Consider the following 24,190-nt stretch of genomic DNA (forward strand, 5'->3'; position numbering starts at 1 on the left):
TAGGGTCATATCATCTGCAAATAGAGCTTTACCTCTTCCTTTCCAATTTGGATGCTTTTTACTTCTTTTTGTGTACTAGCTCTGGCAAGAACTTCCAATACAGTGTTGAAGAGTGTGGTCAAAGAGGACATCTTTATTTTGTTTCTGATCTTAGGGGAGAAGCTTTCAGTTTTTCACCATTGAATGTGATGTTAACCATGGGTTTTTCATAATTACTTTTTATCATATTGAGGAATTTCCCCTCTATTTCTGGTTTTCTGAGAGTTTTATTATAAAAGGGTATTGGATTTTGTAAAATGCCTTTCTGCATCAATTGAGATGATCCTGTGGTTATCTTCGTTTGTTTTATTAATGTGATGTATTACATTGGTTGATTTTCTTATGTTGAATCACTCTTCCATTCCTGGAATAAATCTGATTTGGTCATAGTAAATAATACTTGTTAATATGCTGTTGGATTTAATGTGATAACATTATATCAAATATTTATTCATTTATAGTCATAAGGGACATTGGCCTGTAATTTTCTCTTCTTGTGATGTTTTTATCTGGCTTTGGTGTCAGGGTAACGCTGGCTTTGTATAAGGAGTTAAAAAGTGTTTCCTCCTCTTCACTTTTTGGAAGAATTTGAGAAAGATTAATGTGAATTCTTCTTTAAATGTTTGGTAAATTCATCAGTAAAGCCATCTGGTCCAGGACTCCACTTTTTGGGGAGGTTTTTGAATACTGTTCCAATCTCTTATTATACGTCTGTTAATATTTTCCATTTATTTTTGAGTCAATTTAAATAACTTGTGTATTTCAAGGAATTTATTCATATCTTCTAGGTTATCTAATTTGTTTGCGTACAATTGTTCATAGTAGTCACATAGTCCCTTCTCTCTCTGTAAAGTCGGTAGTAATGCCGTCACTGTCATTTTCAATTTTAGTTATTTGCATTTTCTCTTTTTTCCTTTGTCAATCAGCTAAAGGTTTTTAAATTTTGTTAGTCTTTGCAAAATACCAACTTTTGGTTTCATTGATTTGCTCTATTTTTTCTATTCTCTATCTTGTTTTTTTTTTTTTTTTTTTAGTTTTTTTTTGTTTGTTTGTTTTGTTTTGAGACGGAGTCTCGCTCTGTCGCCCAGGCTGGAGTGCAGTGGCGCGATCTCGGCTCACTGCAAGCTCCGCCTCCTGGGTTTACGCCATTCTCCTGCCTCAGCCTCCTGAGTAGCTGGGACTACAGGCGCCCGCCACCGCGCCCGGCTAATTTTTTGTATTTTTAGTAGAGACGGGGTTTCACCGTGGTCTCAATCTCCTGACCTTGTGATCCGCCCGCCTCGGCCTCCCAAAGTGCTGGGATTACAGGCGTGAGCCACCGCGCCCGGCCTCTCTATCTTGTTTATCTCTGCTCTAATTCTTATTACTTCCTTCCTCCTACTAGTTTTGGGTTTCATTTGCTCTTCTACTTCAAGTTCCTTATGGTATAAAGTCAGGTTATTGATTTTAGATTTTCTTTTTTAATGTAGACATATATACCTATAAATTTCCCTTTACTGCTTTTACTGCATCCTATAAGTTTTGTCGTGTTGTGTTTTTGTCTCTAGGTATTTTATAATTTATTTTGTGCTGCTTTTGCGTGTGACTCATTGGTTGTTTGAGTGTTTTAATTTCAACATATTTGTGAATATTCCAGTTTTACTTCTGTCACTGATTCCTGTTGTGGTTAGAGAAGGTAATTCGTGTGATACCTATCTTTTAAAATCGATTGAGACTTATTTTGTGGCCTAACATATGATGTGGTCTAAGAGAATGTCCTACACGTACTTGAGATGAACGTTTATGCTGATATTGTTGGGTAGCGTGTTCTTTATATGTGTTAGATGTAATTAGTTTATTGTGTTTGTTTATGTCCTCCATTTCTTTATCTTCTGTCTGGTTGTTCTATCTATTATTGAAAGTGGGCAAATGAAGTCTGCTACCATTGTTGTAGACTATATCTCTCTTCAATTCTGTCACGTTTTGTTTCATAAATTTTGAGGGTCTATTATTAGGTGTGTAAATATTTATAATTATTATATCTTTTTGCTATATTGACTATTTTATTAATATATAATATAATGTTTCTGTTTGTCTTTGGAAACTTTTTTGATTTAAAGTCTATTTTTTCAGATATTAGTACAGCCGCTCCAGTTCTCTTTTGGTTACTATTTGCATAGAATATCTTTTTCTGTTCTTTCCCTTTTGATTTATTTGTGTCTGATCTAAAGTCAGTCTTTCATAGATAGCATATAGTTGGATTCTAGAGTTTGGGTTTTTTGTCAATCTGCCTTTTCTTTGGACAGTTTAGTCTATTTATATTTAAAGTATTACTGATAAAGAGGAATTTCTATTTTGCTATTTGTTTTCTATATGCTTTATAGTTTTTTGTACCTCATTTCCTCTATTACTGCCATCTTTTGCATTTAGCTTATTTTTTGTAGTAAATGTTTTGATTCCCTGATCATTTCCATTTACATATATTTTACAGGTATTTTTGTGTTTACCATGAGAATTACATTTAACATCCTAACGTTATAACAATCTCATTTTAATTTATACCAATGTAACTTCAATAGCATACAAAAACTCTGCTCCTATATTGCTCCACCCCCACCCTTTCTATTGATGCCACAAATTACATCTTTATACATTGTGTGCCCAGTAATATACTAATCTTGTAAAAAGTTCTTTCTTAGCTGTCCTAAGAGGAACCAAGGGAGGAAGTGTTCACCCCTGGACCAGTGCTTTAAAGGATCAGCAGAATGTTCCTTACATCAGAGTAATGTGGCAGTGGGCAAACCCTAAAGAACATGAAGCAAACCCTAAAGAATGTGGATAATCAGAAGGATAAAATTTAGGCTATTTGCACAACCACATTGTCTCATTTGAAGATATTCCTTCCAGAACTGAATTCCTGATGTCTCTGGGCTTTGTTTTACTAAAGATAAGTCCCCCTTTCCCAGGGGATAGTCTCTGTTTTGGTCTGTCTTCAACTGTATGCAGACTGCAATTTGGGGCTAGCACACAGAAGGCAACATGCTCCTGATCCTTGGGAGTGTGTTCTTGCCGAGTGCACTCAAAGGAATACAAAGATGAATTATAGGCGATTCCAGTTCCAGAGGGACTGTAAGTTTGTGCAGCTGCTCACGACTAACTTACCTTAAAGTGGAATATATGGCTCTCTCTTATTGGTGACTGGGATATTCTGCCTTGTCCCTCCAGAGCAGCATTTTATGTGATTCCTTTCTGCTTCTCTAGTGCATCTGTGTCTAACACATGTTTGCTGAATTAATGCATTTGTTGGGACATCTGTAGGTTCCCTACAACAATTTACTGCTAGGAGGATTATTTGAACCTAACAAATACATATGCAAATATATATATTTACACTTTTGCAAACATGATATGTATAAGTAGTTCCTAGATCAGCGATTTTCAGACCTTGCTACTCATCAGAATCACCCGAGGAACGTTCCCAAAACCCTGATTCCTACGTTCCAACCACAAAGATTATTTCTACGTTCCAACCACAAAGATTATTTTAATGAGTCTGAGGTGGAAACCAGGAATCTACATTTTCAAAACCTACCCAGGTAATTCTGATATGCAGTCAGCATAGAGAACCACAGCCCTTTGACTACCTAAGAAAATTTAGTAGTCAAAAAAGGTATATGAACTGCCTTCTATTCTTGAGATTCTGTTAGTATAGCATACAGTCAAGAACACTACCAATGCAGTCACTTCCTAGCTGTTATCTTTAGACAAATTACCTAATCGCTCACAGCTTCAGTTTCTTGATGTGTAAAATAGAGGATATAGGTTTACCATGAGGATTTATGTAAAGCTTCAGCGCAGAAGCTGTACTATATAGCACACGGTAAATGTTGGCCAGATTTATTCGGCTGTACACATAAGCCACTGGATTTGTCTGGATGCAGAAGTCTACTGCGGTACACCTTCTTCAGCCAGCTCTTGGGAAAGCGGGGGAGGTTTCCTGGTACCCCAGGAAGTGGAGGATACTAAAGCCATGTCACAGGGAGGGGGGACTATTCTTGGTGCGCGCTTGCTCGCCGGCGTCTAGTTGCTGCTCCGCACGCGTCCACCAGGGGCCGCTCGAGCTACCTAAGCTCCGTGGGCTACCCGGCGGCGCCCCCGCGCGTGCTCACTCGGAGCAGCGCGCGCCCCGCAATCGCCGCAGCCGTCTCCGCCTCTGGCCGCTTCTCCGAAGTGATTGCCCAAACCAAGCCTCTGTGGCTGGGTACGGAAGCGCTTTCGGGACAAATATTCTCCCTCAACTGTGGTCTGCATTCCTTCGGCCGGTGGGCTGATCTGGGGCGGGAAGTATTAGAGTCTCAGTTGCGCTGCAGCCGGGGAGGAAGGAGGAGGCCGAGCCCGGGGTGGAGTTCTGGCAGACGGGCTAGACCGGGCGAGACGCCGCCACTGCCCGGATGTTGCGATGGCTGATCGGGGGAGGCCGAGAACCGCAGGGACTGGCCGAGGTAAACCCCGGGCGGGCCTGCCCTGCGCCCTCCGAGCTTGCTGGAGGGGCGGCTTCGTTCCGGTTCGGCCTCCCGGGTTTCCGACCGCGGGGACCCGGGCGGAGGCGTGGCTGGGTGCTGAGTTAGTTCAGTTCGCAGTCCTCACGCCGGTGGGGGCGGAGGGCGCGCGAGCCGGGGCTCCTGGGACCGGACCTGGCGGGCCCCCAAACGCACCCTGGAGTTGCAGACCCCCGGCTCCGTTCCACGGCTAGCCGAATCGTGAGACCCTGGCTCAGGGTCTGCAGTCCTATTGGGACCTGTGACAACTTAGGGCTTCTGGCTACCGAAACTATCTTCATTTCCACTTAAAAAGTATCCAATTTAGCTAGAAACGAACGAGTTGTGACCGCAGCTTTCCACTTTTGGTTGGAATTGGTGCCTCTTCCTGGTGTCAGCTGATCCTAGCTCAGGGAATATAAAATTAATTTACTTATCCAAGAACCAACAAAGGATATAATTATTTTTAAAAAGTAATAATTTGCTTCAAGGTCAAGAACATGATTTTCTAATTAACTGCTGTTTTTGGTTTCATAGTCACACACTCTTCATGGGCCCTTATTTGAACAGACCGTGTGTAATGAGATTTACATTTGAAATGTGAATACAATAATTTTTGCAGTCTTGAAAATTTTGAGGTCCGGAATTTATTTCCTATGCCACACAAGAACAGATTTGTGAATTCCATTTTATTTCTCATAGGAAGTATTTGTTTAGATTGTTAAAAGTAAGAAATTGGATTGTTGAGAGTAGGCAGTCAACTGTTTTAACTTCCTCATGTCTTTGCAGTTGACGGAATTGTCTGTTTTTAAAAATTTCTTGTTTCAGATTAATCCTAAATCCTTGAGATTGTGGAAGAATTGTGGATTACTAAATAGCCACATATTGTATATACGACATTTTGGATAATTCTGTTTTAACCTGGTTCTTTGGTGAATCGTGTAATTTGATTAACCAGGTCTCCCATTCCTGGCAAGTTTTCATTGGAGGGGAAGCAGTTTATACAGTTTTCAAATTTCTCACCACAACCTCTGCTAGAAGGAAGACAGAATAAATACAAAATTAATGCTTTGTGATTTTTTTTTTTTGGAAGACATTTATGCATGTTTTAAATTTATATATTTCTTCATATGAAGGTAAATTCAGTTGTATAACTGCTGTGAATTTGTATATTATCAGAACCTATGATTTTCCCTAATTTATGCAAGAACTTTGTATCCAGGCTTCTCGTTTAAGCAGTGGTTCTCAACTGGGGTGATTTTTGCCCCGCAGGAGACATTTGGCAATGTCTGGAGACATTTTTGATTGTCATGCCTTGCAGAGCGGCAGTTCTACTGCCATCTAATGTGTATAGACCAGGAATGTTGCTAAATATCCTACAATGCACAGGACAGCGCTCAACAACAAAGAATTATCTGGGCCGGGAGCGGTGGCTCACTCCTGTATTCCCAGCACTTTGGAAGGCCGAGGGGAGCGGATCACTTGAGGTCAGGAGTTCAAGACCAGCCTGGCCGACATGGCGAAACCCTGTCTCTACTAAAAATACAAAAATTAGCTGGGCGTGGTGGTGCGAAAAAAAAAAAAAATTATCTGGCCCAAAAATATCAGCATCAAGTTTGAGAAGTCCAGAGTCAATTTCATGCCTTCCTTTATTCATTTAGCAAACACGTATTGAGTGCTTGTAATGGATGAGGCACTGTTTCACTATTTTATGTCTTTGATGTGCAGTTTAGTTTCTGCCCCATTTTAACTGAGAAACACGCTTTCTGAAATGCTGAGTTGGATTGGCCCATTAATTTTTTTAAAGTGAGGTTTAATAGGATGCAATTTACATAAAATAAAATTCACCCTTTTGTAAATTTATTGTAATTTGAAAATACTGAAATTCATGATTCGAATTTGTGGTAGGAGAAGTGTTTTATGTGGAATTGGTAGTTATTTAGTTGATATAAGGAGAAATAATATTTATTATTAGAACATGATATCTTAAAGCTTTTAAAAATCTTGTGTTCTCAGATGTATACCATGCAGTTGTATTCCAATATGGTCTTACAAATCATTTTATCTCTTTTTTTGTCTTTTGTTTTTTGCTTTTTTTTTTTTTTTTTTCAATACAAGAAATCTCCTTTACAGACAATAGGTGAAGAACAAACCCAGAATCCCTACACTGAACTGCTTGTACTAAAAGCTCATCATGATATTGTACGATTTCTGGTACAGTTAGATGACTACAGGTAAGAAACTATAGTGATCTAATTGACTATTGTGTGGGAAGAGGTTTTAGGAAATTTTATGTTAAACACCTTTAAAATTAATACATCTTTTCTAAAAATTTTAAAACTGATCATTAGTAACATTTAGTAGATATTAAAATTGGCCTCTGATGAAATACGTATCTGGAGTCTTTTTTTGCCCAAAGTCACGGTGTCATGTCTGGTGATTTGAGAGTTTGTTTGTTTGCATTCTCAGAAATATTCTTAATAGTTTAAAAGAAGTGTATGACTTTAAAATTTGGGTGGGAGTTATAACAGTATATCAAGGAGAACCTGTCTTTGAGAAACAAATATGATAAATGTTTAAGTATCAGGTACCTACCAGGAATGTTTTATTTTTAGTGGAAGGTAAGGATTTAATCCAAAGTTTTTGTTATTGGTGAAACCACTTGAAAATGTACATTATTCTGTACTTCCTTGCTAACATGTATAATAGTTGTGTTTAATATATTTGCAAATAAAGGTGAAGGTATATAGGTTTTAGGACTGTAGACTATTATTGATCTGTATATATGTATATTAAACCCATATTCAACTATATATTTATCCTTTATAGCATGTTTCACCATAACAATTACATAATTAGTGGTGTAACTCAGTATTTTCATCCTCTCTAAAATGTAAGCTTCATGAGAATGAGGCTGTTTTTCTTATTCACCATGTTTTCTTAGTACCTAGTACAGTGCCTTACATGTAGCAGATAATTCATAGATGGTGGCTGAGTGAATGAATAACTCCCTAGACTACTAAGCATCTACATTGTGTGCCATCCTAATCCCCCAACTTCATTTCTGTTGTCTCTACAAGTTTTTCTGCTTTCATCTCTAATTTTCTCTTTTGCCTTTGCTGTTTTTTTTCTTTCATTTTTCAGTCCATGGATGAGTGTTACTGTGATTATTCCTAACTCTGACCACCACTTCTGCTATTAACCTTGTCTTTCCTCTTCTTTCTTTTTTTTTTAAATTTAATTTTTTAAAATAGAGACAGGGTCTCACTATGTTGCCCAGGCTGGTCTCGAACTCCTGGGCTCAAGCTGTCTTCCTACCTCGGCCTCCCAAAGTGTTGGGATTACAGGCGTGAGCCACCGTGCTCAGCCTTCTCTCCGCTTTTTAAATGTTACTGGTATTTAGTTGCTTTTACCATGTGCAGTGCAGTTCTGACATTACCTGGAGTTAGGTCAAATTCCACAGGTGAAGGGCATAGTCTATACAACACCCCTTACCGGAGACACTAGCTGCAAGGCATGTATGGGTTTGTAGGCCACCTGCATGTCCACCTGCTGGCTACAAGTTCCCACTGTTCCCTCAGGTCTGATAATTCACTAGAAGGACTCACAGAACTGAGAAAAGCACTATACACAGGATTACAGTTTTATTATAAAAGATACAAATCAGGACCTGCCAAATGAAAGGATGGATATAGGGCAAGGCCTAGGGGGTCCCACATGCAAAGCTTCCATGTCTCAAGACTCCTCGCCCTCTTGGCACATCAGTGTGTATCACCAATGAGTGAGCACACTTGAACTTTAGGTGTCCAGAGCTTTCATTCGTAGGCATGATTGTTTGAATCACTGGTCACATAACTGAACTCAATCTTCAGTCCCCACCCTCCCCACCATGGCTGGTAGCACAAAGCCCATACCTTTAAATCACGTGGTTCATTTTTCCAGCTTGGCCAGCCTCTTTCCTGATGTTATCTCAGGGCCCACTGTGAGTTGTTCCATTAGCATAAACGTAGGTGTGGTCCAAGGGACCCACCATGAATATGAAGACATTTTTACCACTTGGAAAATTCCAAGGGTTTAGAGACTCCCTTCTAGGAACCAGAGACAAAGTCCAGCAAAGTTATTAAACAGTACTGTGTTTCTTAACTTTTGCTTGAAAAGATTTGTCTCATGTATATTACTGGCCTGTCAGCACTGTTTTCCTATTGTGGTGCAAGTCAACCAAATCATGACATGTTAATCATCTGGAGCCTTTTTTTTGGCAGTATTACTTGTTGCTGTGTCCTGAGAGACACTCCATTTATTTAAGTGGTCATTTTTGTGGGGAACTGATTATTTCTGGAAAGGTAAGATTTTGGACAGCTAAAGTTTTCTTGTGCTATATTTTACCCGAGTAAGTTGCTAGATTAAAGAAAATCTGGGGCCGGGCGCAGCGGCTCACGCCTGTAATCACAGCACTTTGGGAGGCCGAGGTGGGCAGATCACGAGGTCAGGAGATTGAGACCATCCTGGCTAACACGGTGAAACCCCGTCTCTACTAAAAATGCAAAAAATTAGCCGGGCGTGGTGGCGGGCGCCTGTAGTCCCAGCTACTTGGGAGGCTGAAGCAGGAGAATGGCGGGAACCTGGGAGGCGGAGCTTGCAGTGAGCTGAGATTGTGCCACTGCACTCTAGCCTGGGCGACTGAGCAAGACTCTGTCTCAAAAAAAAAAAAAAAAAAGAACATCTGATAATTTCTTATAATCACGAATACTTGGATGTTAAGGAATCCTAAAGTTATTTTGTCTAGGAAAGTTAAATAATAAATACACAGAATGTGATCAGGTTGTGGACTTTAAATGTTTATATAAATTGTTAAGAGTCCATGTTCATTGTTGTCTTTCCTCTGTGAAATATCCTCTTGGCTATTCCTATCCCATAGTGAGAAGATGACTCTAGAAGAAGCCAGCCTATAGAATAATGGTTAGTGTACAAACGCTGACATGTATTTGGTTCTGTTTTCCCCACGGTGGTGCTCACATATACTTTAGCTGTTTAATGATAGAGTAAATATTCTGTAAAGAGTAAAAAGCCATATGTGAGTATGTTAGTTATCTATTGCTGTATCAGCTATCACGCCAAACTTGCTGGCTTAACACATCCCCATCTATTTAGCTCATTATTCTGCAGGATGGCAATTTGGGCTAGGCTCAGCTGGGTGAGTCTGTCTTTGCACCAGGAACAGCTGATCTGGGCTAGGTTCACTTATGCCTCTGTCAGCTGGTAGATTGGCGGGGGCTGGCTGGTTCATGTTAGCTGAAGGTCTTAGCTGAAATGACTGTGGTCTCCCTCCATGTGATTTCTCAGGTGCTTGTTCACATAATGATCATGGAGTTCTAATAGCAGCAGAAGGGCAAGCCCCAAAGTAAGACGCTTTTCAAGTCTCAGCTTGCATCATGTTTGCTGCTGTTTCATCAGCCAAAGCAAGTTAGGAGCTGGCACAAATTCAGTGAGTGGGTAAATAAACTTGACCTCTCACGGTAGAAGTAACTAAGTCCTATTGCTAATGGTGGTGGGAATATTGGGCAGGGGAATAATTTGTGGCCAGTTTCTGATCTACCACAGTGAATCTGAGATAGACGAAGAAGCCTGCTTTTTGGCTTTTGTAATGCAATGATGATACGACTTCATGATTCACATTTAATTCTTTGAAAAGTCATGATCAAATTTACATATCAAGTATGAAGTTTTTCAGTCATTTGCTGACCTGTAGAACTTTCAGTCTGTATGTTGTTTTTAAAAATTTAATTCTGTAGTGTACTAAAAAAAAAAAAAAAAAAAAAAAAAAAAAAGTCATTCTTGGTAAGGACACAGGAAAATCTACGAAGTATAAACATATTATGAACAGAATTAAGAACTGAATGTTTTTACTCTTAATAGTTTAGAATTATCTTTACCACTGCATATGTACATTATGCATTGTCAAATTAGAGAAATACCTTTCCAGTTTTTAAGTTTTATATCGTTACACTTTTTTTGTTTCTTAGTTTTTGAAGACATTACACTTTGTTTTTTTTTGGTCAGCTGTTATAATCCAGGTTTCACGCTTCAAGTCTTTAGATAATATCATCTTATTGAAAATTTTGCAGAAGGATTTTCTTGTTTTCTCGGCGGCTCAGCTAAAATCAGTGAGTGGAAAATTTTCTCAGATTGGTTTTTGAAGATACCCAATAAATCCTGTATAACCTAACAGACAGCTGCCTTTTTTTTTTTTCTTTAGTATTTTTTGAACATGAAGTGAGGGTCATATTGATTGGGAGATCACTAAAGAAGGCTAAGCCTCAGCAACAGTCTTCCAAAAAATGGACTGTGCTAAAATTGCATGTAATACTCTAGCATTTGACACATTAAACTAAACTGAGTTCATAACACATTTTAAGAAGAGTTTTCTCTGTTGCTCATTTGACCATTGCTCCTTCAGGAAACAGACAAGGTTGTGTAGGATGGTGATCATGACTGGAAAAGAATCAGATGACCCATGAAGTGCCAGACCGGAGAACAAAATGTGGCTCTAGGATGGTTGGTGAAGCTGTACATTCACAAGAAAGTAAATAAACTCAGTATAGCTTGATCCACTAAAAGTGAACAATATGCTGATTTTTAAGGAAATATTCTCAAGCTAAACATACTCTTTCTTATACACTAACCTTCAGAGAATAGAAATCAGTATAGTTCAGATCCTAGGATCTGGGTCCCCTGGGAAACAGTCAGTATAGTTTAGATCCTTCTAGTACCTGGGTTCCCTGGGAAGGAGACACTAAAACGGGGTTAAGCATGCAATAGGTTTATTAGAGAGAAAGCCAATGAAAGGAGAAGGGAGGAAGCAGAATTGGACAAGAGGAGCTGTCTCAGACTCTGATGCAGATGTGACAAAGTCTCTGCCAGCCCAATGGAGACCGCTGGAGGAAAGGTTGCTCTTTAGAGTTCTCTGCTGGATGTAAATAACTAGGGCTTTGTACTTCTGCCTTACTTGGTTATTTGCCGAGGGTCCTTCATGAAGAACATGCACGTGGCTTCTATCTTGCTTAAATCCCAGTGACTAGGAGCCAACTGAGCTAGTATAACTGGCTTGAAAGCAGAAATGGATCCTGAAGTCAACAGCTGGAGGCAGTCAGATAACTAGATTCCTCACAGCTGGGCAGTGAGTCCTCTCTTGAAAGGGGATCTGGGAGGCAGGTGTTGGTGTTTGCTACGCTTCCATAGTTGCAAGGTGGTCTATTTTATTTTTAACTTCCATGAACATACTCATTGGCTATGTCTTTGGGTAGCTTTTTCAGAAACCGTAATTATGCCATTGGTTAATATTTGATGGCTTGAAAAAGTTAATACTATTTTTAGAGCTATTCACGTACTTATGCCTGGAAAAAAGGGTATAAGCAGAATCCTTTTTATCACAAATTCTGACAGCTACAATATTAATAACAGACTCCATATCTGGCAGTTTTTTATAAAGCACTTACATCCAGTGTGACATTGACTTTAGACAACTTTATTATAGTAAATTTTACTGAAATCTGTTAACCAAATAACTTTTCTATTTCTAAAACCCCTAATCCGCCATGTGTGGTGAACGTGTTGACTGAATTTCTGTTGTTTTGGATCGTGCCCTGAATCAAGTTAGGGAATTATGGCAGTGTCATCACACAGATGCCTGTGCCACCCTTGCTACTTTTCTCCTTGTTTCTAGTAATTTTGTCCTTTTGGCTTGTGTTTTGGAGCTGTAGCTGAATTTTGTTTAGTTGGATAAGATGTTGCAGGGTTTGGGAGGATGACAGGAGTGAGTGAAAAGGTAATTGCTGCTTCATGCAGTAGCATAGAATCAAATGTTGGGATAAGGACAGCAAGTGTCTAACAGTATTTCAGTTTCAAATTCGTCACCTTAGCAGTAAAACTCTATAATTTCTAGAAAAAATCAGTCTCTCTCAACTACAAAATACCCTTACTAGGCATTTGAAAATTATTTTCTTGATCTAAAGATCTACATCTTTAGAATGTAGCTTAAAAAATCCATCTGGCAACTTGAGCATGGATACGGGAAATAACTGCAATGAATTGCAACATATCACATATGTTTAAATCCATGTGTTCATAATGATACTTCACAAAGAGAACTCACCTTTGGAGAATGCTGGGGAACTAACTCATTATTTTGAAAACTGGTAGATAAAGGGGCAGAGTCAAGATCTATACTGCCTTTCTTATATAAACTGTGTCTTGGGATCAGTAATAATTGAGAAGAAATTTCTCTTTATAGAAGAATTCAGGCTAGGAAGAATGATAGAATATTGTAATTTTGCAACCTCTAATGTGTAGGGGAGGAAAACACTTTTCTTTTACCTATCTTAGATTCATTGACCAGGACTCTACAACATAGACATACAAAAGACAGGTTAATGAGAGAACGAGAAGTATATCGATGCATACATTGTATACACACACACACAAACGCACGAGTACTCAAGTTTAACTCATAGGGGTGGTTAAAACTTGGGCTTAGGCTGGGCATGATGACTCAGCCCTGTAATCCCAACACTTTGAGAGGCCGAGGTGGAAGGATTCCTTGAGCTCAGGAGTTTGAGGCTAGCCTAGGCAACATGGCAAAACTGTATTTCTATTAAGAAATACAAAAATTAGCTGGGTGTGTTGGTGCACACCTGTGGTCCCAGCTACTTGGGAGGCGGAGGTAGGAGGATCACTTTAGCTCAGGAGGTTGAGGCTGCAGTGAGCTGTGATTGGGGCCACTGACTGTAGCCTGAATGACCGAGTAAGACCCTGTCTCAAAAAAGAAAAATAAAACTTTGGCTTATATAGTATCTTAGCAGAACAAGAAATTTGTTGAGTGACAAGACAAATGGACTTTGAGTTTCTTGGGGTGGCAAATTGTGAGAAGGCAAATATATGATGGAAACTGATGGTAGAGAAGGGCTCATTAATGAGGTTGGTTTGTGTAAACTCTTGGTGTCATCTAATCTGTGATAAAGGTTTTTATCCCCCTCCTGGTATGGGAAGTGGGGTAGAGGTTTTAGGGGGGTACTTTCACAAGGGTGATTTGTGGTTTTTTTTCCCAGGTAGATGTGGGGAGGACAGAGCTCATTCTGTGCCTGCATTTTCTCAGTTGCCTTAAGCCAAAGATGATAATGTCAGAGTGGCATAGTTTGGGGTTACATGCTCTGAACCCCTTCAAATGAAGTAATGAATTTAGGCAATGATTATTGATGGCCTAAATCATAACATATACACATATATACACAAGACAGCCAGAAATTATATTTCCTGATGGAGTATACAATCTGCCTCTGGGGTAGTCTTACCAAAAGTCAGATTTGGATCTATTTAGTCTCTAGATTTAACTATCAATTAACAAAAAATACAGAGGACAGAGGTGCATGTTGGATAACAACACAGGAAAGGTAGCCAGCAAAATCCAGACTGTGAGAACTCCACAAGACAGGTGACCTTTTTTTCAACAAATAAATTGCAAGGAAAAATAGATGGAGAAAAAAATCATTAGAATAAAAGAGATATTAGAGATATATCAACCAAGTATACTATATAAGCCTTATTTGGATCCTGCTTCTAAGTGTTTAAAAAAATGTGATCAGGTAAATTTGATCCTTGACTGGGTATTTGATGACGTTAAGGAAGTAAATGTCAAGTAAGGAAGTAAATGTTAACTTAGGTGTGATGTAAAAGAGTTCTTAGAGATGCATTCTGAAATACGAAATGAAATACAGTGACTAGGATTTGCTTCAAAATAATTTACAGAGGGATTGGATTGGGTACAGATAAGACACTATTGGCCATAAGTTGATAATTACTAGAGACAGGCAGTGAGTACATGTGGCTTTTTATTATGCTCTTCTCTCCGTTTTTGTATATATTTAAATTCTCCATAATGAAAAGTTAAAGATCTATATTTGAAATAGAGGAAATAAAAATGTCAATTTAAAAGGTATTTATGCCTCTGTATGAAATAAAATGTTTTCTTAGATATTACTAGTGTTTTGAGTGTTCAATGGAGAACCACCCTTGTTTCTCTTTGAGAACAGAATTTATTGAGAATAGATGCAGGAATCATACAGATGAACATGAACATATCAGCTTCATAAAGTAATAACCGATACAAAGCTGGATTACAGGATATGGCTCTTTGTTGTTTTTTTTTTTTTTGAGACGGAGTCTCGTCCTGTCGCCTAGGCTGGAGTGCAGTAGTGTGATCTCCGCTCACTGCAACCACTACTTCCCGGGTTCAAGCGATTCTTCTGCCTCAGCCTCCCTAGTAGCTGGGACTGCAGGTGTGTGCCACCACACTGAGCTAATTTTTGTATATTTAATAGAGACGGGGTTTCACCATATTGGCCAGGCTGGTCTCGAACTCCTGACCTCATGGTTTGCCTGCCTCGGCCTCCCAAAGTGCTGGGATTACAGGTGTGAGCCACCGTGCCTGGCCAGGATGTAGCTTTAATATGCACCCACAGTGGGTTTCCTTACACTTCAACCTGAGTCACGTAGACTTTTTTAATGAATCCCCGGGGCAACTGAACAGTTGCTGGCCTCCCATTCAGATACGGGCTTACCTCAAAAATAAGAGCAGACTAGTATGTTCTCTGTGAACAGATGAATCTTCAGAAAACCCACAAGGGGCCGGGCGCGATGGCTCGTGCCTGAACTTTGGGGGGCCAAGGCGGGCGGATCATAAGGTAAGGAGTTTGAGACCAGCCTGCCCAACATTGTGAAACTCCATCTCTACTAAAAATACAAAAATTAGCCATGTGTGGTGGCAGGTGCCGGTAATCCCAGCTACTCGGGAGGCTGAGGCAGGAGAATCGTTAGAACCCGAGAGGTAGAAGTTGCAGTGAGCTGAGATCGTGCCATTGCACTCCAGCCTGGGCAACAGGTCAAGACTTCATCTCCAAAAAAAAGGGCAACAGGGCAAGACTTCGTCTCCAAAAAAAAAAAAAAAACAAAACCCACAAGGGTCTGAACTGAGCATGCCTAATTCATTGTCTCAAGCAAGTGGGGCAGAGAGAGACCAAGAATGTTTCTCTAATAATAGGAGTCCTCCATGGAAACTTGAGTGCAGGGGAATGGAGGTTCACCTAACAGAAGTCACAGAGATTTTTTTGGTATTCTAATACTGTAATCTTGATGTGCAGTTTAGCTTTCTATTTGTGATTTGGGGAGGGAAGAACTTACCAAATGTTTTACCTTTGCAAATAACCATGGGAACTATGAAATCTTTATTTGTGAGCTAAAAGACCTTAGACTTTTAGATGTTAGAGTTGTGTTAATATAATACATTCTTTTTTAAGGAAAAGAAATTAATGTTGAAGTAGATCTAATTAAGGAATTAGTTGTGTCAGCATCTATGGCTCCTGAAAATGCTTTGAAATTTCCTTCAGCTGCTTTACAAGTCTCTCTCTGGATGCTTCTCTAATTTTCTTCAAGTAGTTCTAGCATACAAACATATACTTTAAATGAAAATTGTGCTATTTTTTAGTTTTGTCTCATTTCTAGCATTGTAGCAGCATTTTTTCAGTGTTATTTTATTGTAAATAAATGTAATAATGACTTCAGGCAATGATTATTGATGGGTGTTAACATCACACCCACAAAAATGACTGCCAGAAATTATGTTTCCTAATGGAGTATACAAACTTTATTTTTTACAAATCTTTATTAAGCTTTGCTGTCGTCTCAGCCACTGTTGGAAGGAACGAGAGAACACTTTCTCAGAGATGTTCAAAGAAAAGGTGTTTAGAGGGAATTATTTTTATACATTAAGATGGTTGTAAGTGAGAGTTCTCTAAGGATTCATGATCTAGACCCTATAGCATCACTTAGTAATGTTGGACTGTGAGTTCTTGAAGGGCAAGAACAATCTCTTGATCTTAATTCTCAGAGTTAAGCATCTATATAGTTAGTGCTTACTAAGTATTTCTTGAATGACCGAGTAACTTATGGGCTATCATAATAAATTTAGTTCTCATAATTAGGGGATGAGAGGATGGAACATTCTAGAAGGTCTGCCATAGGTCTTTGTTAAACCATGTTTCACCTTGTTGAACTTGTTTTTCATGAATATAATTTTTGCTTAGTCATTTAATTTTGTAGTCTCAAGGAGTATTTTTAAAGACTTGGGTTTTTTTTTTTTTTTTTTTTTTTGAGATGGAGTCTTGCTCTGTTGCCCAGGCTGGAGTGCAGTGGCGTGATCTTGGACTTGGTTTTAAGTTAAAAAAAAAAAAAAAATGAAGTATATGGATAAGAATTGGACAGGAATATGAAAAAATACAGAAATGTACTTTTGTGTGGCAGGTTTCTGGGTTTTAAATTTTTTAAATTTCTATTTTTTGTGGTAGTATATTTACATTAATTATGATGAAAGGAAAATATGGGGTTACATTACTGTCATTAACGAATCTATTTCACAGAGCCCTTGAACACTTAAATGTTTGCTTATGCATTCATTTATTCATTCAACAAGCATTTCTTTAGCACTTAAAACCTGCCAGAGGTAATCAGAGATTCATTAGACTGGCAAGTGCCATGTTATAAAGATAAAGATCAATAAATATGGTAATTCTTATAGTTCATGATTCTAACAAGCATATTTTTTTCTATTTTAACATTTCTAAAATTTGGACACATCATATAATTGTGTCTTTCAATTGTAATTGGCAGTATGTTTTCCTTAATGATAAATAAGAGTGTCTTACAATTGATGTCTTAGATTTGATGAAATACGGTATATTTCTAAACATTCATTAAGTTTTAAGATCTCAAAGCAAGAACCACATGTCAGGTGTCTTGACATTTCCCTAACTCCTAGCACGGAATCACACTAAATACATTTTTTGCTGATCGGTAAAGAAACGTTTCTGTCAAAATCTTATTTTTAGGCTTAAGTTTTTGCCCTCTATTAGAGTGTTTTTAAAAATTAGTATGTAAAATGTTTTCTGGCAATATTATTATTCTTCCATTGGATAGAATAGCTTAAAACTTATTGACATTTTAATCCTTTTTTATTTTATAGTTCATTACTTCTTTTCAGCAGTTACAATTAGGAATTCTTGGGTTGTATTTCCATTTCTGATTTGCAGATGGTTGAAGTGTATGCTTGACTGACTAGGATTTAGTTTAAGATAAACTGATATAGTATAGCTAGTTTTTCATTATCCATCATAGTAGGATGGATAATTGTAATTTGTGAATGATATCTCAACCCTTTATTCGTTTTTTTATGACAGGTACTAATATGTATCAAAGTTATACTGGTTTGTATTTTAAAGCTTAACGTTTCCTCTTTAGGGGAGGTAGTAATAAATATTGAAATGGCAAAAAAAAAAAAAAAATGGTAGCAATAGAATATATATAAGAATAGAAGGCCTGAATAATCTACCAACCAGGTAATTGACCTTGGAGCAATAAAAAATTGGCTGTGATTTCATTCATTACTGTTGAGCCTTATTTAGATTTAACTTTTGTTCTCTACTGATTGAATTAAAGTTTGAGGTGAAATGCTCTGTATCCCATTTCTAAACTCTCAGCTGTTCTCAGTCATCTCTCATTGTGAACTCATGAAAGTCAAACATGATAAAACAATCATAAGAAGTTAAAAATTAGGGTTAGAAAAAAAGTATGTATTTTAAACTTGCAATCTTCTAAATGGCAGAAAAGCAATTATAAGAGTTTAAAGAATCAGTAGAAATTGATGTTTTATACCAAAGAACACTTAAGACCTTGAGTCCTGCCCTCCCCACTGTCACTATATGAATAAAAAGAAATCAATAGGCCCAGAAACATAAGCTGCTAAAGATTTATTTCCAGCAACTATTTTTGATATTCAGGGTACTATTTACTAATCTGATTGAGAAAATGTAGATTATTAAGCATAGGAAATCTATTTTTATTTTTAAAATGATCATTTTCTTTTTAATCTCTAGATCTTTTATATCTCACATTTTAAAATAAGAATAAATGATAGGTGTGAATTTAAAAATAACTATGTGATTTTTAGCCAGTTACCTAAATTTAAAAGGTCCTTTCCATTAAAAAGATAGGTAGTTCTGTATTTAAAAATTATTAAAAGACTTTGTCAGACTGTATTTGATCAATTTCATATCTCCTGAATAATCTTAGTTCTACCAGTAATAGATGTACTCAGAGGGTTTTGAAATAAGAACTGAGTATGGGAATTGTCTGAGCCAGTGAAGGCACTGAACTTTGAAACTGAAGTTAAGAAATTTGAACATGAAACTCAGTTTGGAGTGTTAAGGAAAGTATTTCATGACTGAAGTAGTGGGATTTTGTTTTAAAGGGATAAAATTCATTAGAACAGATGCTCACATAGCATCTGTTAATTATCGGGGGACAGTTATATGTCATTCATAGCTGGCTCTCTTTAATACCACTTCTTTCTCTTTTACTAAAAAAAAGAAAAAACCTCGATTTGAGTGAAAGCGATATTATGGGGATAGCTTTAAATTGATTCTGAATCATTAAAAATTATTTACAAACTTGTGTACAACATTAACAATAAATTATTTGACATGCTTACAATGTGATTATTGTATCCTGTTTTGTTGGGTTAGTATAATATGATGATGGTGAATTTTAGTATAATATGATGATGAATAATCCTGTATGACAGGTTATTCCTCTTGATAGTGTTTGTGTTAAGGGTATCTTCTACTCTACAGAATTTGGTTGTTGTCTCTGTGTATATGGTGAATGGGATGTAAAAAGGAGAGAGAAGCTATAGTAGAGTGTCACAGCTCATTTTTCATGCCATGAGACAAACTTTACCTGTGCATTTCAAGCATCTTCACTAAAAAACAACAAAAAACCCTAAAAAAGTCCTCAAACCTTCCAAACCAAGAACAAAGCATTTATGTGGAAAGACTAAGGAGTTGAACTGAGCAAAGGATAGATCTTGACTTTAAATACAATTATTTACAGACAGAATAATAAAGTAATGAATTTATCTAACGTTGTGATCAGTTCCACTCCTGGAATATCACTTCCTATCACTGAAGCCACTTCTCAGCTTGGTTTCATTTCACTTAAGTCAAGGGTTTCTTAAAATCATAGAATTTGAAAGCAAAGAAGGACTTTAAAGATTATTTTTACATTTCTAGCAGGTTATTCTGTGTAAACCTATAAATGTCTTATTTATCTTTTGATCTTTCATACCTGGCACAGTACCTGGAATGTGTTTCATAAATATTTTTAAAATTAGCTCAAAGAACTTGATCTTCGTTAATATTAGTAAGTCAAAGTACCACTAATAAGGTTTGATAGTTCTTAATCTTAGTAATTAAATGTCAACAGTTATTTTTTTTTTCTTGACCCTTTTTCCCTAACCAGATTTGCATCTGCTGGTGATGATGGAATTGTAGTTGTGTGGAATGCTCAGGTGTGTATTGATTGTGTGTGCATTGTGTAATAAAGATATGATTATATAGTTGAGTATGTATTCATATAAATACTATCTGGGGATACATTTGCGTATCATTATCATTAATTGACACATTAATATTTGAAAAGAGCTACTTAGGATAAATCCATATACAGTGGGGACCAGTATTTCATAATGAAGAGGGAAAGTTTTTTAAATTAAGATTTTTTTTCCAGCTGGGTGTAGTGGCTCGTGCCTGTAATCCCAGCACGTTGGGAGGCCAAGGCGAACAGGTAACTTGGGGCCAGGAGTTTGAGAACAGCTTGGCCAACATAGCAAGACCCTGTCTCTACCAAAAATACTAGAAATCAGCTGGGCATAGTGGCACACACCTGTAATCCCAGTTACTCAGGCGACTGAGGTTGCAGTGAGAGGAGATCATGCCACTGCATTCCAGCCTGGGTGACACAGCAAGACCATCTTGGGGGAAAAAAAAAAAAGTTTTTTCCTAAGAAATGCCAAAGTATGAAAATTCAAAAAATACAAAATTTTAATCTTATTTAACAAAATTTAGGTTATCAGTAGCTATGCCCAGACTTCCAAAATGAATAAATGAATTGTGTTGATTTTTGTGAGACACACAAGTTTTCTTTCAAGATTGCTTAATAGCATAATGTGACATTTTTCTCATGTTTGACTTAATGTTAAAAAAGACTTTTTAAAAAATAAATACTTAAGGCTTCATCAGTTTCTTCAGAGCCTCCCTTCCTGATCATTTGTTACTCAAATTGTTCTTTTTTGAAGTGTTTATCTTCCTCTCACCTTTATTTTGGATTGTTACCTAGTCTGACTGTGTTAGATCTTTATTTTTCAATGGCTTTGCCTGTGATAAAAGCAGTTCTTTAACATTATTTTCACCACATTCATGAAGTCCTGCAATCTTGGAAAGATTTGCCATTTACATTGTATTTTTGCATGTATACTACTTGGTAAATTAGTGAGAGACTGATAGATGAAGACATTGGATGGATAGGAATAGATGTCAGTGTTAAATAGCGATGGAGTGGAGACTAACTTTCTAAGTGGTTAATAAATGAGTGGATATATATACTTACGTGTATGTAGATACATATACAGTTGTTATGCTGACTTTTATCTTGTTCTATGACCTTATAACTGTGGAGACTTCAATAACAAATACTTGGACAATGGGGACTCCATATTTTTTTTCTGCAAACTAAGTTACTGATGTTTTTATGCTTAATTTACACAATTACATTTTTAAATTTATAGAAAAGAATACTCCTTAAAATTTTCTACAAAAATATACTAAAAATTAGCATTTTGTATTAGAAAATCATCAAAATTATTTATGGCTATACTTTCAGCAGTTGTTTAGATTCTGTGTGATTGCTTAAGTTAAATTCTAAGTAATTTTAAATGGAATGTATATGTATATTCTATATGGCAGTTCTACTTAATGTTGACATTTGTGATTATCTAAATTGTGAAAGCTAGGCCTATTAACATTTTTATTGGTATTTCAGACAGGGGAAAAACTTTTAGAACTGAATGGACACACTCAAAAGATAACAGCTATTATTACATTTCCTTCCTTGGAATCTTGTGAAGAAAAAAATCAACTCATCTTGACAGCCTCTGCTGATAGAACAGTTATTGTATCCTTTAATCTGGAAGAAATGAACAAGCTATAGTGGCCCAACGAGCCACTACATACATTATTAGTCTTTAGCTGATAGGGTCTTGTCTGTATATTCTTGTTACAGCAAAAATGATTTTTGTTCTATTATGAGATACCATTTATTAGGTATCTGATAAGTATTAGACTGGAAATAGGAGGTTAAGGCTTGTTATTGATGGAAACTCCACGACTCTTGCTGTTCTTTCCAGAGTTACTCTCTCACATTGTATAAAATTGATAAAATGGAAGAATGTGGACTTAAAAATAATTCATTTTATTATCTCAATTTACTTTTCAATTTAGGGAAACAACGATGAGTTGGACTGGAGAATAATTTACTTTTTTTTCCTCACTACAGAGCAGAAGAAACCAAATAGTCCCAACCCATAAAAATCTTTTGAGCATCTTGAGTCTGACAGAAAAGTGAATTACCATTTGTTGAGTGTTTAATATTTAATAATTAACAATTTTATAAAAGGAAAATTACTTTTTCTTTACCCACACTTTTAGGTAAAAAGTTAAGATGGAATAGCAGTAGTAAAGTGCTTATGTGTAACAGGCATTGTTCTAATTGTTTTACATATGTGAACTCATTTAATCTTTAAAATTAGCCCTTTGATATAGGTATTTTTAATTATTCCTTTTTTTTTTTGAGACAGAGTTTTGCTGTTATTGCCCAGGCTGGAGTGCAATGGCGCGATCTTCACTCACAGCAGCCTGTGCCTCCCGGGTTCAAGTGATTCTCCTGCTTCAGCCTACCGAGTAGCTGGGATTACAGGCCTGTGCCACCATGCCCAGCTAATTTTGTATTTTTAGTAGAGATGGGGTTTCACTATGTTGGTCAGGCTGGTCTCAAACTCCTGACCTCTGGTGATCCACTCACCTTGGCCTCCCAAAATGCTGGGATTATAGGCGTGAGCCACCACGCCTGGCCTTATTTTTAATTATCCTTATTTACAGATGAAAAAATAGAGTCACATAGAGGCTAAGTAACTTCCCCATAGCACACAGCCAGTGTAGGGCAGAACTGGCAAGTCTGACTGCAGAGTCAGAGCCCCAAACCACTGTACTTCATAAAATGTTTTCTGTAAACAAACTCAGCCCTTTAATATCTGTATGTGGAACTGGCTTTGTGAAGTCCAGAGTCAAGTGCTTATGGATTACTGTTGTCTCTCATTACTTTTATTTTTAAAAAAAAAGGTGTCAGATTTTTTTTTTTTTTTTTTTTTTTTTGAGATGGAATCTCTCTCTGTTGCCCAGGCTGGAGTGGAGTGGCACAGTCTCAGCTCACTGCAGCCTCTACTTCCTGGGTTCAAGTGATTCTTCTGCCTCAGCCTCCCAAGTAGCTGGGACTACAGGCGTGTGCCACCGCACTTGGCAAATTTTTTTCTATTTTTAGTAGTAGAGATGGGGTTTCACCATATTGGCAAGGCTGGCCTCAAACTCCTGACTTTGTGATCTGCCCACCTTGGCATCCCAAAGTGCTGGGATTACAGGCATGAGCCACTGTACCTGGTCAGATTAATTTTTAAAAGTATATGCTTATCTGAAAGTTCTGTTTAAACAGTTTCAAGCATTGCTGAAGTTTTGGAGTAAGCCCAAAGGTATAGGTATTTCTTAGGCTCTTATAGAACCAAGATACAGACTTTAACGTGCTTTAAATGAATTCATCAGCTGAAGTGCTTTCTAGACAGATTGTTTATAGCTGAAAAAATGTCAAGAAAAGGTTTAAATGGGGGATAAACTCTCTACATACATACATATATACACACACGTATGTTTGTGATTACGATACAACATAAACAAGGGCATAAAATTCACTCAGATGGTTAGGTCAGAGTTGCTTTATTGCTACTCTGTAGAGGCAAATATTATGAAATAAAGCTCTCTTTTTTTGATATCAGTGTAATCTTTGTAGAAATAGAATTTAAAATACTTTGTTAGACCACTCCTAAGACACTATAACAATATTTTAAGGCAGTGATTAAAATTACGTATGGAAGTTAGTAGCTGGGACAGTGTCACTATGAATTTTACCTGTAAATGATAGTATGAACTCATTTCCTTTGCTGAATGATTTTTGTTGTTAGAAAAAAATTCTAGGCCACTTATTTGGCAATCTCTCTTACCCAGATGAATTCTAAATTTACTCTGCTTGCGTTTTTACTACAGGTTGAGCATCCCTAATCTGAAAATCCAAAATCTGAAATGCTCCAAAATCCAAAACTTTTTAAGCACTGACGTGATGCCACAAGTGGAAAATTTTATACCTGACATCATGTGACAGGTTGCAGTCAAAATTTTATTTAATGCACAAAATTGCCAAAAATATTGTATAAAACTACCTTAGGCTATATGTATAAGGTGTATATGAAAAATAAATGAATTTTGTGTTTAGACCTGGGTGCCATCCCCAAGATAGCTCATTAGATATATGCACATATTCCAAAATCCAAAAAAAATCAGAAACACTTCTGGTCTTCAGCATTTTGGATAAGG

General features: G+C 37.3%; 1 protein-coding gene across 2 annotated transcripts in view; it reads left to right on the forward strand.

The window, feature by feature from the left end:
* Window positions 1-24,190, forward strand: part of LOC105475111 (WD repeat domain 41) — a 182,657-nt gene that overhangs the window by 130,940 nt on the left and 27,527 nt on the right. Inside the window, exons 1-4 of one of the 2 annotated variants that reach the window (XM_011730118.2) lie at window positions 4,188-4,520; window positions 6,675-6,790; window positions 19,959-20,007; window positions 21,537-21,668. In XM_011730118.2, coding sequence (XP_011728420.1) covers window positions 4,470-4,520; window positions 6,675-6,790; window positions 19,959-20,007; window positions 21,537-21,668 — 348 coding nt within the window. In that variant the 5' untranslated portion in view covers window positions 4,188-4,469. Of the gene's footprint in view, window positions 1-4,187; window positions 4,521-6,674; window positions 6,791-19,958; window positions 20,008-21,536; window positions 21,669-24,190 lie in introns of those variants that run through there. The other variant, XM_071098802.1, reaches the window with a different exon arrangement.

This window comes from Macaca nemestrina, chromosome 6 (assembly GCF_043159975.1).
Source record: "Macaca nemestrina isolate mMacNem1 chromosome 6, mMacNem.hap1, whole genome shotgun sequence".
Taxonomy (NCBI): Eukaryota; Metazoa; Chordata; class Mammalia; order Primates; family Cercopithecidae; genus Macaca; species Macaca nemestrina.